The 14,268-nt window shown below is 38.2% G+C and overlaps 2 protein-coding genes across 2 annotated transcripts; one reads left to right on the top strand and one right to left on the bottom strand.

Annotated features, from left to right (window-relative positions):
* Positions 1 to 1,199: 1,199 nt before the first annotated feature.
* On the bottom strand, positions 1,200 to 7,806 carry scamp5a (secretory carrier membrane protein 5a). Its single transcript, XM_026366397.1, has 7 exons — positions 7,593 to 7,806; positions 6,679 to 6,759; positions 6,386 to 6,505; positions 5,445 to 5,601; positions 5,253 to 5,354; positions 4,509 to 4,626; positions 1,200 to 4,146 (listed from the first exon to the last, which is right to left on the bottom strand). Exons 2-7 carry the CDS (start codon positions 6,683 to 6,685, stop codon positions 3,997 to 3,999), a joined length of 654 nt encoding a protein of 217 aa, XP_026222182.1. The 5' UTR covers positions 6,686 to 6,759; positions 7,593 to 7,806; the 3' UTR covers positions 1,200 to 3,996.
* Positions 7,807 to 8,563: 757 nt separating this feature from the next.
* On the top strand, positions 8,564 to 12,522 carry parp16 (poly (ADP-ribose) polymerase family, member 16). The gene is made up of 7 exons (XM_026366396.1): positions 8,564 to 8,633; positions 9,231 to 9,427; positions 9,988 to 10,125; positions 10,216 to 10,422; positions 10,588 to 10,759; positions 10,850 to 10,994; positions 11,629 to 12,522. Exons 2-7 carry the CDS (start codon positions 9,239 to 9,241, stop codon positions 11,762 to 11,764), a joined length of 987 nt encoding a protein of 328 aa, XP_026222181.1. The 5' UTR covers positions 8,564 to 8,633; positions 9,231 to 9,238; the 3' UTR covers positions 11,765 to 12,522.
* Positions 12,523 to 14,268: the final 1,746 nt, after the last annotated feature.

Raw genomic sequence — 14,268 nt, 5'->3', positions numbered from 1 at the left:
TAAACTATGTGAAAGGCAACTTCTCTGCCACAGAGCCTCCGAAATACCAGAGGGGTCATGAAAAGATCATTCGAGTTTAATAGTAATGCTGTGGTGAATAGAGTTGCACGCTTCTAACTGGACTGTGTGTTTTCAAAGTTTCCTTTATCTCAATTGTCGGGTCATTTTCTGGCACCAACAAGCAGATGACGAAGTCTGGCACCATTGACTTTGATTTTTTTTTTTTTTTTTTTTTTCATTTGAAGAAATTTTGACCATGTACAGTAATTTGTAAACTTGCATCAAGTTTATGAATAAAGAATTTTAAGATTACTTGTGTGTATTATTTGTGTTACTGGATTATAAAGTAGCATTTTTCAATTGTGTTACTGAGTTTACATGTATTCAGCTGATATTTTATTAAATAACAGGCATTAGCCTTTCATGCTGCTGATTACTAACACTTCAGTTACTAACCTTTTCATACTCATTTGATTATGTATGGAGTTTTTGTTAGAAGTTAATCAGGTCAGTTTCACTTACAGTTGCAGAGATGTCATTTCCTGTTTTCCAAATCTACATAAAAGAATTACCAGACTTTAAGAAGTAAGATTTCAGTAATTGTTTGCTTTGTGCAATTTCCTTGAATGTTATCTGCAATAAACTACATAATTTAGTGATCAAAAAAACTGTTTTCATATTATAGTAAAATGGAGATAAATATAGCCTAAACCAATTCTGTGTTTCTTTTAAATGAGTAATATTTTTCTGGTAAAAAATGTTTGTCTTGAAATAAGAAGGAATAAGGCAAGTTATGCGGCCAATTTTAACCCATTCTTGTGCCATAAATGTGACGTAAAATTGCCCTTTTTGCCCATGGATCTTGCTAAAATAACCCCCAAATATGAAACATGTTTTCTGGCATTTCTGTTAATTTAGTCAAAAACTGAAAGCAACATATCAGTTAGCAGCAGGAGTCTGAGACACTTCAGGCTTAACTGAAGATAAAGCTTAGAAACCTTTAGAGAGGCCGTATATGTTAGCTATGCACTGCTGTCCATCGAAAAATGGATTTAAGCTTTGTGACAATGCACTTACAGTCAACTAGTTTTGATATCTGTGGATCTTCAACACCTGCAGCCAAAAAAGATTCAAGCTAGTGTTCGCCGATAACGTGTCCACAAACTCATTAAATAACAAAACAAGATGCAACAAAAACTATTTAATATCTATTAGGTTAAGACTAAATAATACAAAAGTAATACACAAAAATGTATTCCTCATTTACTTCACTCGTGGAGACACAGCCTCTTCAACCATTTCATTCACCTACTTAAAGCATGTTCCTATTTAATGTGTTTATCCATGGCAAATATTTACCTCACCTCAAATAGTTATATATTTATATCTACTTATGATATAGTACATGATTATACATATCAAACAACATACAGTACACACAGAAACATGGGGGAGTTAATGGGAAATGGCTTTCAGAAGCTTCATGATACAGCGTCATGAAATGCAGAGTATTAGCTTTCCAGTGCACTAAAGTTCCTGATAACTATACAGCACTAATTTCTATTAACACACACACTGTGTTGTATATCGTACATTTGGCAGAAGGTTTGGACTGATCCAAAACTCACCATGATAACTTACTACACACAGAGAAAAGGTGCTTGTTTGTTCAACTGTGCCTAACTTTACACTTAATTTCTAAATCTGTTCAGCTAAACTTTGTGCATTTACTAACAGATAATGAGCATGTGAATGGTACAGTTCACAGGGTTATATTTATTAACTATTGTGTGTGCATCTGCTGGTGAAAATGTTATGCAATCATAAAATCATAGTAGTAGTATCCAACTTTATGTGTTAAATTATTATTATTTTGGTCTATATTTAAAACCTGTCCAACAGGGCCCCACTTGATCCTAATATTTCTAGTGTTTAGTATCTATATTAGTATTGCTCCACTGTAATTAGGTTTGAATTTACTGTGCAAACAATATTTGAAAAAAAAGTTTAAAAAACTTAAAAAGATCAGCCCACAGCCATGGAGAGACACAATGAACATGTGCATGAAACTCACCCACACATCATCCAAATACACAGTAAAACAGGTGGGTACAGAAAAGCAACTAAAAAGTAAAACAAAATTCCTATTGAATACCACATCATTACAATCAGACAAGACGACTCATAGGTTCTGAAATAACGAGCATTCAGATACACATCTTCACATCTGTTTCAAGTCTAATACTTTTTACTGGAATAACCATTTACTGAATCTTGAAGAAGTTTTCAAAGAAGACACGAGGCAAAAAAACCTGTTCACAGAAAATCAATGCGACACTGTCTCTGAACACACCGGGCCTCACAAGGGCTACACAGCAAATATTCTCTTTCGATTTCACTTCATAAAGAAATGATTGGCTTGAATTTTGTATTCTTTTATATAAATATCATATTACACCTATTAATGGAATAACACCAACAGCCACAAAATGACACACTAAGGCCTGAAATCCACAGCTTCAAAGTAGTCATTTAAGCATTTACATGTAGGGGTTAGTGGGAGAATTTGCAGAAGAGGTAAAACATCCATCACTCCATACAATGCTATGACCACCTACAACATTGATTATTAACATTTACTATATGTTTAACCTGCAAGTGTTTTGGATTTCTTTCACTTTTAACCTGTACAACGCTAATTTGGAATGTTTTATCTAAAGAACTGCAAATCCAAAGTACTGCATGTGCTTCGCTTTTACATGTAATAATAATTACTGGTGACAAAAGGAGACAAAAGTCCACATGTTGACACTTCAAGGACTTTACATGGAGAATTTAAAACCAGTTTTTACACCTTTCCTGAGAATGTAAAAGGTTCAATGACGCAGAGCGACTTCTCATCAGTAGAAAAGTAAAAAAAACAACAACAACAAACAACAATCAGGTCACCAAAACATGAACTGTAAAAATCCATTCATTCTTTTTGTTTTTTAGATATTGAAATTCAAAAGTTTAGATTAGTTGAACTTTTTTTTTCTTCTTTTCAACTAAAGAACACTCACTGTTTTCCAACAGCGTAAGAAAAATATGATGGTTTTAGGGGCCAATATTAAAAGAACAACCTAAATAAACACTTATAATATTTAACTCTATGTCCAAAAGGATAATTGGCATAATGTGTTTTCTTGCTCATACCACTTACAGTAAATATGCTGCCTCTTAGCTTAGCTTAGCACAAAGCTACAAACACAGGGAGACAGCTAACCTGATTTCCAAAATTACAAAATCTGACTAACCAGCACCACTAAACCTCACTTTTTAAACCCGTTTCTCATGTCAATTAGCGAGCTTTCGAGGTGCTTATTAGTTACAGTAGCACTGTCTGTTTGTTACCTTTGGAAAAAGCTAGGATAGATGTTTCCACTCTCATTGCTAGCTACGACAGTGGTGGTAGCGTAGCTTCTTATTCATCTTGCAGAGTGGTAAAAGATCAGTTCAATAGGAAATTGTTCTTTTTCTTTCCATGAATTGAGGAACAAATTCTTTTTCTGCTTGGTGACCGTCTAACGTCAACACTAACAATAGTTAGTTATTACAGTATTGTAAAAAACACATTAAAGGTCAAAGGCAGAGAAGTCGCTCTGCGCTCAACACAGAAACCAATGGAGCTGCTTTTAGTTATAACATGTGCCTTTGTTGGAAAGCAACACACACACCGACCAGCTAAAACTGTGCAGCAAAAGAGATAAAAAACAAAAAAGACGAAAAGTTTCTGATAACTAATAATACGTGTGAAAATTCAATACAATAATTTCTCTACATTGTTCCGTTTGACTTCAGCTTGTACACTGTTACAACAAAGGGCAGCTAATTCTGAATTGTTTTCTTAATGGACCCCTCTTGGTCTCTCCCACTCAGCAGCCTGGCCCTCTCCCCTGTCCTACATCAGGTTGTCGTAGTTGTACGTGGGAGCGGCTGAGCACTGTTTTTTTTTTTTTACATGGCTCCCTGTGCAGCTTCCATGGCCGCCTGCTGAGCTGCCTGCTGAGCCGCCTGCTGGACATGGGGGTTCTTCCAGGCCCCAGTGGTCCACTCCTCCTGGGCCTTACCCAGACTGCCCCCACTGCCACGGTAGAAATTATGAACCTGCAGAAGACAGCGAGTTGTGTTAGTCTTATATTGTTCATGTACAGTATGTTGTCACCTTGCTTGTCTATACTGTAGATTAACTTCTAACTAAACATAATAGCATGATGGATCTATAAACAATGCTGTGAATGTGGACTTGTTTAAAACGTTTTTATATCCGTGTATGAGGCTACAGCTCATTAGCTCCCATCACATTTTCAACCCTAATATATCAGTAATAAGAGTTACCATGAGAAGAAGCTTAGTCCACACATGTCAAGATATCCTCTTTTTAAAAACGGAAAATTATGCAAAATAGTCACATGTCAAGAGTAGTATCCGTGTGATTCTAAATATTTTTCTGTAAAGGAGCAGCTCACCTTTGAGAGGGCAACGAAGGAGAGTACAGCTACTGCAGTAAACATGATGGTGGGAATCAGCATGACCACAGCTGAGCCAATGTTGGTGCTGAAGAAGGTGATTGTAGCTAGCCAGCCACTGAAGGGAACAACAGAGTTGGCATCACTGCACAGTTATGACAATGCATAAATTGTGCATTTCCAGTGGTGTCTTATTGCAGACATTGTTTAGAATTAAAAAAACGTATCAACTTAGTAAGTGGTTAAACATCAGTGACAACAGTTGTTTGTTTCAACAGAAATATAAAATTATTAGCATTAATTAGAAGTCATGTTGTTATATTTAGTGTCATTTGAGCAATTTTTTGGTCAACATTTTTAATGTAGTTAGTTTTTAGTGTAGTGTTTAGCATTTAGTGCAGACTTTGATTGTGGTTTGGTGCTGGAGAGGTCATATACAGCTGTCAACGGTTGTCTGCTGCAGCCGAAAGTGATGCTGATGACAGACTGAACCCAAAGAGTAAAACTGCAGACACCTACATGCTCTGCAGAGCTGAGGGGAATTGAAAATGTGATACTTTTCTGTGTGTATGCCAATATGAGTGACTCTTTTGCGCATTATACATAGTAATTGAATCTATTGTTAATGTAAAGACTGTAATTTTAGCAGATTTACATAATATACGAGCCTTTTTCTTCTTCTTCCTTCTATTATTTACATGTAGGATATCGGCATTAGATTAACAATCCACTGAAAGCGCTTACCACACCCCCCAACCTGGAATTCCAACAGTTTGGATAATACTGATCACCACCTGGGCCATGAAGACGAAGAAGAAAGCCATAAAGTTGAAAGAGCTGTCGGTCCTGGACAGAGAGAATAAACAAAATCAGGAAAGATGTGATTCAGCCGAGCAATAGCGACAAACATGCACACTCAGAGTGGAATCAGCTTACTTGAAGGCTTTGTAGATGGGCCTGAACCAGCACACATAGGAACATGGGGTGAAAAGGATGAGCCACAGGATGGCCATGCCAAAGTTGGTCGCTCCACCACCTCCACACATCCACGCCAGACAGCCAATCAGATTGACAGCTAGTGTGGCGCTATTCACTGTCAACATCACAGACAAGGAGCAAAGATGACCAAAACATGAAAGACTGCAAACAAAAATGTATTTGGTGAATATCCCACAGGCAGTATGACTCATAATTCACCAGGACTGAATCACTATGAATCTCAGCAACTACTCAACACTGTTCATTTCTATCTCAAGCCTTAAAAACAGACACTGGAGCTAGTATAAGTATAATTAGCACTAATCACACGGTTTCTACTGTACTAATACCAAACACCTTGTGTAAACACATTATACTAGACTTACATCCTTTGTTTCAAATTGCAGAACCTATTTGATAATGAAAATAATACCATTATGATCATATAGATATTACACATGCTGATTATTTTCTTGAACATATTAGTTAATTGATCTACAAAAAGGCAAAAAATAACCGTTGTCTTGTCATATGTGACCAACAGAGCAAAATTACTATTATCATGGTTTGATAATTGTTACTTTTATCACAGAGCAAATTGAAAATGTGTCAGACATTTTTACACAATATATTAAACTTTACACAGAAACACACATTAACAACAGAAAACATGCCATGAGACCAGTCAATCACAAAGCTTTAGCGTGTCTGATGTTTAGCTCTCATAATATTATGGGTAAAACAAAGAGCATGAGAGAGCAAAGCAGTGCATGAGTTAACAGCTGATACCGTCATCAAGTGACATAAATGCAGAGAGTTGAGTTATAGTAAAAAATGTTGTAGCTACTACTCTCCATGAAGAGAAGCAACATACAAACGTTTACAGCAGGTACACTCACAGATCCATAGGTAGTACAGCCTTTTGCACATGGTGCGACACTGGTCGGGGATCTCATTGAAGTCTTGGTAAAAACATGGCTTGAGGGGGATGAACCGCGGCAGGGGTGGGAAGTTGTTTTCTAGGACACAAAAAAGACACAGTTCAACACCGCTGCCCACGCACCACATTCAGAAAGAAGTCAAGGCAGCTGCCCAAATCATTTGAATTGAGCTTTTATACACTGATTGATTTTACATGTGTCCATAGACTCCTCATTCACCTGTCTGTAGCTGAATAGAAATGAAAGCCTACCTGCCATGATGACCGTTCAGTATTTTCCTCCACTTGCAAACAGGGACACAGACTTCAAGCCAAGCTGCCTTGAAAACCAAACTGCAAAGAACAGAGCTGTGTTATTAGGTGCAAACTCACTCAAACACACTTGTAAGCAACAGACCACCATCCTCCAAAGGCCTTCCTGTCAGTGCAAACCCATGTACTTGCAATAATTATGATCTGAATTATCATATGATTTGATCAGAGGTGGTACCCAGTCCTTCCAGTGCATCCAGCCACGATGGGGCAGCCTTCAATATGTTAAATGAGATAAACATGTTTTCTTGACCACATATTAAAGCTGTGTAATGCTCGCCTTGGGAGACATTGTGGCCTTGTCGCGATTCTTGTAATGTGTTGATAACAAATGGGCGCAAATAGGCGTGTTACAGGACTACACAGTTTACATATTGCACGGAGGACTTGTTTGTTCAGCTCAGTATCTTTACAAAGGGCGATTATCAACCGCCCTCCACATTATTTCACATAAACCCAATTTCAATGCATGTGGTCGTGGATGAGAATGGCTCTGAAGGACATCTTTCTGTCACAAAATAGAGCGATCTCTGTCACAAGAAGGGCTGATCTCGGCTGGGTTTGTGAATTATTATAGTAAAACTGTCCTAAATGTGTCTTTCTTTGGACGGATGGCAGTGATGCTGCAGTAGGACACCGCGCATCGTGATCACACGCGATGGAGAAGCGTCCTTCAGCCTGTGCGTCGCGGTGCATCGGTGCCTCATCTTTATCCGGTCCAACCCCGGGTCCTCATAATAAAACCCCTCACACCACAGACTTTGAGGTTTCACTGAGGCCTCATAACACATCTGATTACATGCATTTCCCTCACTTCCCCAGACGGAGTGCAATGAATGAAAATGCCGTCTTACCTCCAGTTTAGTCCGAGATCGTCGCTAAAATCCCACCGTTCGTTTAAATATCATCCTATAGATTAATCCTCATTAAAATACATCCGTGGGAAACAGACAAATGTGGCGCTTGCGCGGATTATTATGTGTCGTTATTCCTCAAATGATGGGGTTGTGAGTAAAAGGCGGTCACGTGACGTAAGGTCCTTTCTTTACGCACATACCCCGTCGTACCCGCCCGGGTACCAGGGGCCCGACACCAACCCGGATTTGTTGCTGGCCTGAGCTGACCAATCAAAACCCAGATGGAGCTCAACAAGGCCCGCCCCCTGTGACGCTCTCCACAGTGCTGAAAAACCGAGGGAGGCATCAGATCTTGTGTTATTATTACTAATGCTGTGAACACAACCAGAAAAAGAAACTCACTTACAAATCACATCATCTCACAAATACAAAAGTCTGGGTCAATTATAGTCGGAGTCACGACATAAATATTGATTATGATGATTGACCTTCCTCTTTCATGACAGCATGTCATCAAATATAGGTTAGCCCCTAAATTAGTAACACAAATACTGTCGAGGGAAAGCTATGATGCAAAAGCCCACCACATAGAAGAAAGTTTATTTCCTGTTGTCTCCTGTTGCTTACAGATGTGTTTGAGTGAGTTTGCACTTAATAAAACAGCTCTAACCCTAAACCAACTTGTTCTTATTAAAAACCAATAAGGAAACACCTGTGGCTTAATGGTGCAATGCAGTTTTTTAACAATAATCATAAGGCTGAATCGACAACTATAACTCAGAGTAAAACTTACTGCAGGATTGCTGAGATAAAACTACATTAGTTATACTTAGATGTACTAAACAACCTGCCAACTCAGCGCAAATTTGCTTTCAGGCTTTCGTAAATGTGAAATAATTTGTGCTTTAGGCTACATACACGAATCAGGAGACATTTTATCACTGTGATTTACGGATATTTGTGTGGGACGTGAACGCAGCAGTGCCTGAAGCTAGTGTCAACGCTTCCGGTAGTGCTATGAGTTGAAGAAGACTGAAGGTAACATTAAATAACGATATAAAGCGAGTGTCCACCAGGTGAAATAGGTGTGGTTGCTAGACGGGTTTGTTTTTAAATACCTCCACGATCACTATAATGTTGTGTTTGTTACGTATAATGTTACTCGGCGACAGATATGTTAGCAGCTCCTCACTTGTAGCTCAGCTAATGTTAGCTGTTATGCTAGGTTAGTTGTGTTATGCTCACAGGGGCATTACAAACGTTAGCTAACCCGACACCTGTTTAACTGAGGCCTGTGTACTTTATTGGAGTATTTTCTTCTCATTCCTCTGCATACTTGTACTCCTTAATATTTCCGTGGAAAATAATCCACTTTTTATTGCGCTACATTTATCTGACATGTAGCTAAGAGGAACTATTTGCTTTACAGATTGATTTTCTGGAGTTGGGTGCAATGCTAAATTTTGTATCACCATCAAAAAATGTCTCACCTTTAAATTACAATGCAGCCACTTTAAATCTACTTCAATCCGCCCTCATAAATATATTGTCATGAGGTGTTTGTTATTCTGTTAACATCTAACTTATTTATTGGCAGCTGACACATGTGCGATTTGTTATCTCCTCTGTTTGCAGTGCTGGGAATGCAGCCATCGCTCCCACCTGAGGCAGTCAGAGAGCTGGTCTGCTCCTGTCTGCACAGAGACCCAGTAGCTGCAGACCTCCGCTGCAGCCTGTTTGTTGCTGCTGCACAGAACTACAAGAGGGACTCTTTGCTCAGACCTTTCCCTCCTAGATACATAAGTGGTGACAATAAGGATTTTGAGGAGCTGGTAAGAGATGGTGACACTCAAGGGCTTTTTCTGTACCTTATGTTGTAGCAGTTATGCTTTTATGTCAAGCACTGCCACATTCGATATCCCCAAGCAAAATAGGCATTAAATGAATTGAGGAAAAGTGTGACTTTTTACATTGATTTTGGAAAAGATTGACATGCACATCACTAGGACGGTGAAGAAATGATCCACATACACTTGGTGGCAGACAAGTGCTGTTAAATATAGCTGTATATCAGTAAAAAAAAAACCTGAAGAACAAGACTGGAAGGCTGTGAAGATTCAAAACACTGAAATTATGGCAGAACTACTGCATTGGATTGTAGAGGTGTACCTCATAAAGTGGACACTGGGAGTATATGTTATATTTGAAATAAGCATTTCATTAAAATTGCTGAGACAAGATGTTCAAGATGTTTTATTTGTTGATGCAGAAATTACTACTCTATTTCAGACAGACAGATGGTACAAAATAAACACTGAAGGAAAGACATGCTACAGGCAGGTCTGCCATCTGCTGTCAAGGCAGTGTCATACAAAGTGTATTTGTTTTCCAGTTGGCGGATGTGAACTCTTTGCCTGGTGTGAGAGAGTTGGTGAGACTAAAACTTGGAGAGGGAGATCATCATTTGGCTCTTACACACTGGATTCTCTCTTCAAAGAGCTTTGCTGTGAAGACACTACAGAAAGATGAGGTAGATCACTACAAATATTCACTGATTAATGAACCATGCTATGTTTAGCTGCCTGACGTTTTTCTTTATTCTTTGTCACTTCTCCGCCAGTATGCCAAACTTTGTAAATTAACTGAAAATGAAGGAATTTCTGCACCTGTGCCAGACTTTCTCTTTGAGCTGGAGTACTCTGACCAGTTGAATGCCAGGTTTGAGAAGATGAGAGAAGGCAGAAATGTCTTCTATGCCTTCCACGGGAGCCGCCTGGAGAACTTTCACTCAATCATTCACAACGGACTGCACTGTCACCTCAACAAGGTCAGTGCAGGCCACTACAGTTTCATCTATTTGTGGCACTAACTGCTGATCATTGTGGGTAATTAACCATGCAGGGAGTCTTCTACTATAAAGACCAAGTGGAAATGTTCTAAATGACATGGAAGGATACATCTGTTCAGTGCAGTTTCCCTTCTGTGTTTGCAGAACTCGGTGTTTGGAGAGGGGACCTACCTCACTAGTGATCTCAGCATGGCTGTTCTCTACAGTCCCCACAGCAGCGGCTGGCGAGAAAGTCTGCTGGGTCCACTGCTCAGCTGTGTTGCTTTGTGTGAAGTCATAGATCACCCAGATGTCAAGTGCCAGGTCAAGAAAAAAGGTTTGAGCCTCATGATGTGTTACACCAAAATGTTAATCCTGTATGTTTAAATCCTTTATTTTAACACCACCCATTCTTTTGCTGTTTTAGATTCTGAAATCATTGATCGGAAGCGCTCAAGGGCTAAGAACAGTGAAGGAGGGGATGTACCACAGAAGTACTTTGTAGTCACCAACAATCAGCTTTTGCGTGTCAAGTACCTGCTTGTATACTCCCAGAAAAAGAATCTATCCAGGTGAGAATCTACAGTGTCACAGCCATTTCTTCCAAATTCCTAAATAACCAAGGTTTTTGTGTGTATTTTAAAAGGACATCTCAGGAGAGGGTCTGTCAAATGTCTTGTTTATTATATTCTGTGTGGCATTGGTTTATGCTATACACCTGTCTCCATAAAAATGAACATTAAACTAAATATAGTCACAATAATGGATCATAAGTGTCAACATCTGCACTACTGATGAAGACTATGTTGCTCCACTGGAAGCATAGAAACAGATGCTGACTGGATATTTTTTTTGCTGTTTTCAAGATTAAGATCAATTGTCAGCTGTCAAAAGTTCAAACTGAAACAACATAGAAACAACATAAAACCTTAATGATTTGTAGAATTAAAACGGTACGAACAGGATGACAAAGAGCAGCATCAAGTCCTCATATCTAAAAAGCTGTAAAATTCAAATGCTGGTGCACTTTGCTTAAAAATGATTGATTGATAATTAGAACATTTATCTTCTAATTATCAATTAATCTATTAATCGTTGCGACTCTAATGAAATTTCCCTAGTATTTTTCTGGAAGCAGCATTAAAAAGTAAACAAGTGTATTGTTCATTGTACTTTTAAAACCAGGCTGCTCTTGTTCTTCTTCAGACATTCCCGCAGCACTTCCTGGCTTCTCAAACACCATTTTGCCGTCATGATGAGTCTCTACCTTCTGCTGCTCATTTTCATCGGTGCCTTTAACTCCACCACCTTCGTATCCTTTTGGAACAGACTATTCAGGTGACAACAGGACTGTGCCTTCCGCCTCAGAGACATGAGGTCTGAGAAGTGAGAAAGTTTATGCACCTCTATGCTGATTTCTCTTTAAAACGGTTGTTTTTTTATAACCATAAACTGTTATAATTACAGTTATTCCAAGACAATATATCTTCAGATAGAACAGATATATTGTGTATTAATTTTGTTGAAATGTGTAATAACTCACTGGTTGAAGACTGTCATCTAAAGTTTCAGCTGTAATTTTTATGGTTAAGTAAAGATTGAGTTTTGTAGAGAAGCTCTGTTGTGGTTTGGTTTTAGTTGTCTGAGGACAATTTTACACAAAGTGGAAAAGAGCTGCACATTTACAAGTCATCCTTTAAGTAACACACAGCACATTGACATTCATTAAGACGTCTTTTTTTTTCATCGCTGAGGATTTCTAGCACATAACCTGTCTGTAATGACTCGTTAGTTTCTGTTGATCTGGCATACATTACACTGTTTTACCTTAAACACTTAGTTTTAAGATAGGTAATTTTAGGTGGGACCTTTCATCATTATTGATTTAAATTCAGTTTTAAGGTATTAAACACTAGTTATAGTTGATGAAATTAAAACATTTGCCCATTTTGATTATACTGACATAATAAAAATGATGAATTACTGATCATGCTGAGTATCGTTTGTAATAATGTCAGACAGAAGTAAGTTGTATATTCTCTTCAATGAATCAGTTTTTTTTTATTTAACATTAATAAAATAAGACTTACGTTTTCAGTACTTTCAGTTTCTTCACTAACGTCGCACATTATTCAGACGTGCTGAGAACAATCATGTAAAATTGACTGGAGCTGTTTTCTTACATGAAAATCTCCTTGAAGGTCACTCTTTCTTAATAACCTCGTCCCCAGGTTTTGTGTTGTGTTCAGACTTCAACATGTGCTGCCTTTGACAGGGGCACATTTATTACAGCTGGCCCGCAGACAGTCCTTTGTTTTACGTTGTTTTTATCAGTAAAAAAAAAGTGAAATTGATATATGGGATTGATAAGAGGCGGCTTGCTTTGGTGAAAGATCATGTTGTTCTAATAGACAGCCGATATGGATCCACTGTTACATGCACAAAAAATATAGAAAAGAGGGTTTTTGGAAATTAAGTTACATTATCACAGGAGATTATTAATTAAAATGATGCGGCATGAAATTAAATTTACCTGGTACATATGCACGTTAGACACTTTTTATTAATGATAAATAATAATAAATAATTGCACAATATTGCAGGATGTCATGAATGTGTCAAACCCACAAGTTAGGAGAAGATGAAAGAAACTCAAGCCTTTGTTTTGGTATAAAAACTGATTCTGTCTTACGAAATCCTTTTAGATAAACAGCTTCTGTTCCTCAGAAATGCCTCACATTTGAAGGACATGGAACAAACTGCCCATTGTTGGTTCACACTTTATTCCCTTTCTGTACACACTTCATTATTGCTGCCTCATAAACTGTCTGTTATTCAGTAACCATCGACTGTGAGGGGGGCAGCGGCCGCAGGGGGGACTTAAGGCATTTTACGTCAGTGGACCAGTGAAACTCGTCAAAGTTGATCAGTTCAGACAGACGAGACTAATCATCTGTTCCTCATTTGTATCATTACACTTAAAATCTTGCTGTGTTGCTTATATTTATTTCAGAGTTTCACTCATTCTTGGTTTAACACTGGCGATAAAGGGAAGGGAGCTGTTTGTAGAAACTACAGAAAGTCTGCAGCCATGTTGGCAGCTCAGCGAAGCTGTACTTAGGCAAGACACCGTAGGACCTTCATATTTAATATTGCATGAAATTTGTAGGAATTACTGCCAATTTAAGGGGCTCAAAGTATCTGGACAACTGTGTTCACAGCTGTTCCATATCCATGTGTGCTCTTTCCTCTGCAGTTCATATGAGTAGATCAAAGATGACAGATGAATTATTTCCCTGGTTAAGAAAAACCAATACACAAGATATACACAACTAACTATTACACTCTTTTTAAGAGAAGGTGCTTTTTCTTATATGAATCTTGATGAACCTCAATTTAACATCACTGTCCCAGAGGATGGATTTGTCTTGCAGCAAGGCAAAATGTGCAGCACGCATGAGACGCACAAAACCTGTTAAATATGAAAACACTAATGATAAACTCCACATACAAGCTCATTTATAACACCACACATCAAGTAACAGCATAATATAAATATAAAACCCAGACACACTCACAGTTGTACGGTACAGTGTTTAGAATTTTATTGCTTGGGATTTAAAATACATTTGATTTCACAGGTCTTTATTCAGGTTTACGTTGCATACAAAACGGGATTTATGGGTAAAGTACATGTTCATGTTGTACAGATTTACAGATAGCTGCCTTTTTCCATTTTGCTACATGAGCTAGTGAAGATCTCCTCTGGTTTTCTCTTTTTCACAAGAAGAATTACTTGGGTGTGTTTTGACAGGCTGGGACCAAACACACGAAATGCCCCTCAGG

This window comes from Anabas testudineus, chromosome 6, assembly GCF_900324465.2.
Source record: "Anabas testudineus chromosome 6, fAnaTes1.2, whole genome shotgun sequence".
In the NCBI taxonomy this organism is placed as follows: domain Eukaryota; kingdom Metazoa; phylum Chordata; class Actinopteri; order Anabantiformes; family Anabantidae; genus Anabas; species Anabas testudineus.
The sequence above is the reverse complement of the archived record's forward strand: the minus strand, read 5'-3'. Positions and strand labels throughout refer to the sequence as shown.

Bases quoted from the DNA above. Each gene is read 5' to 3' on its own strand.
- scamp5a (XM_026366397.1), bottom strand. The intron at 5,355-5,444 runs GTAAGCTGATTC...CTCTCTGTCCAG, and splicing joins CCCATCTACAAAGCCTTCAA to GACCGACAGCTCTTTCAACT. The intron at 4,627-5,252 runs GTAAGCGCTTTC...TGTTCCCTTCAG, and splicing joins ATTCCAGGTTGGGGGGTGTG to TGGCTGGCTAGCTACAATCA.
- parp16 (XM_026366396.1), top strand. From the start codon at position 9,239: ATGCAGCCATCGCTCCCACCTGAGGCAGTCAGAGAGCTGGTCTGCTCC. The intron at 10,126-10,215 runs GTAGATCACTAC...CTTCTCCGCCAG, and splicing joins AGACACTACAGAAAGATGAG to TATGCCAAACTTTGTAAATT. The intron at 10,423-10,587 runs GTCAGTGCAGGC...CTGTGTTTGCAG, and splicing joins TGCACTGTCACCTCAACAAG to AACTCGGTGTTTGGAGAGGG.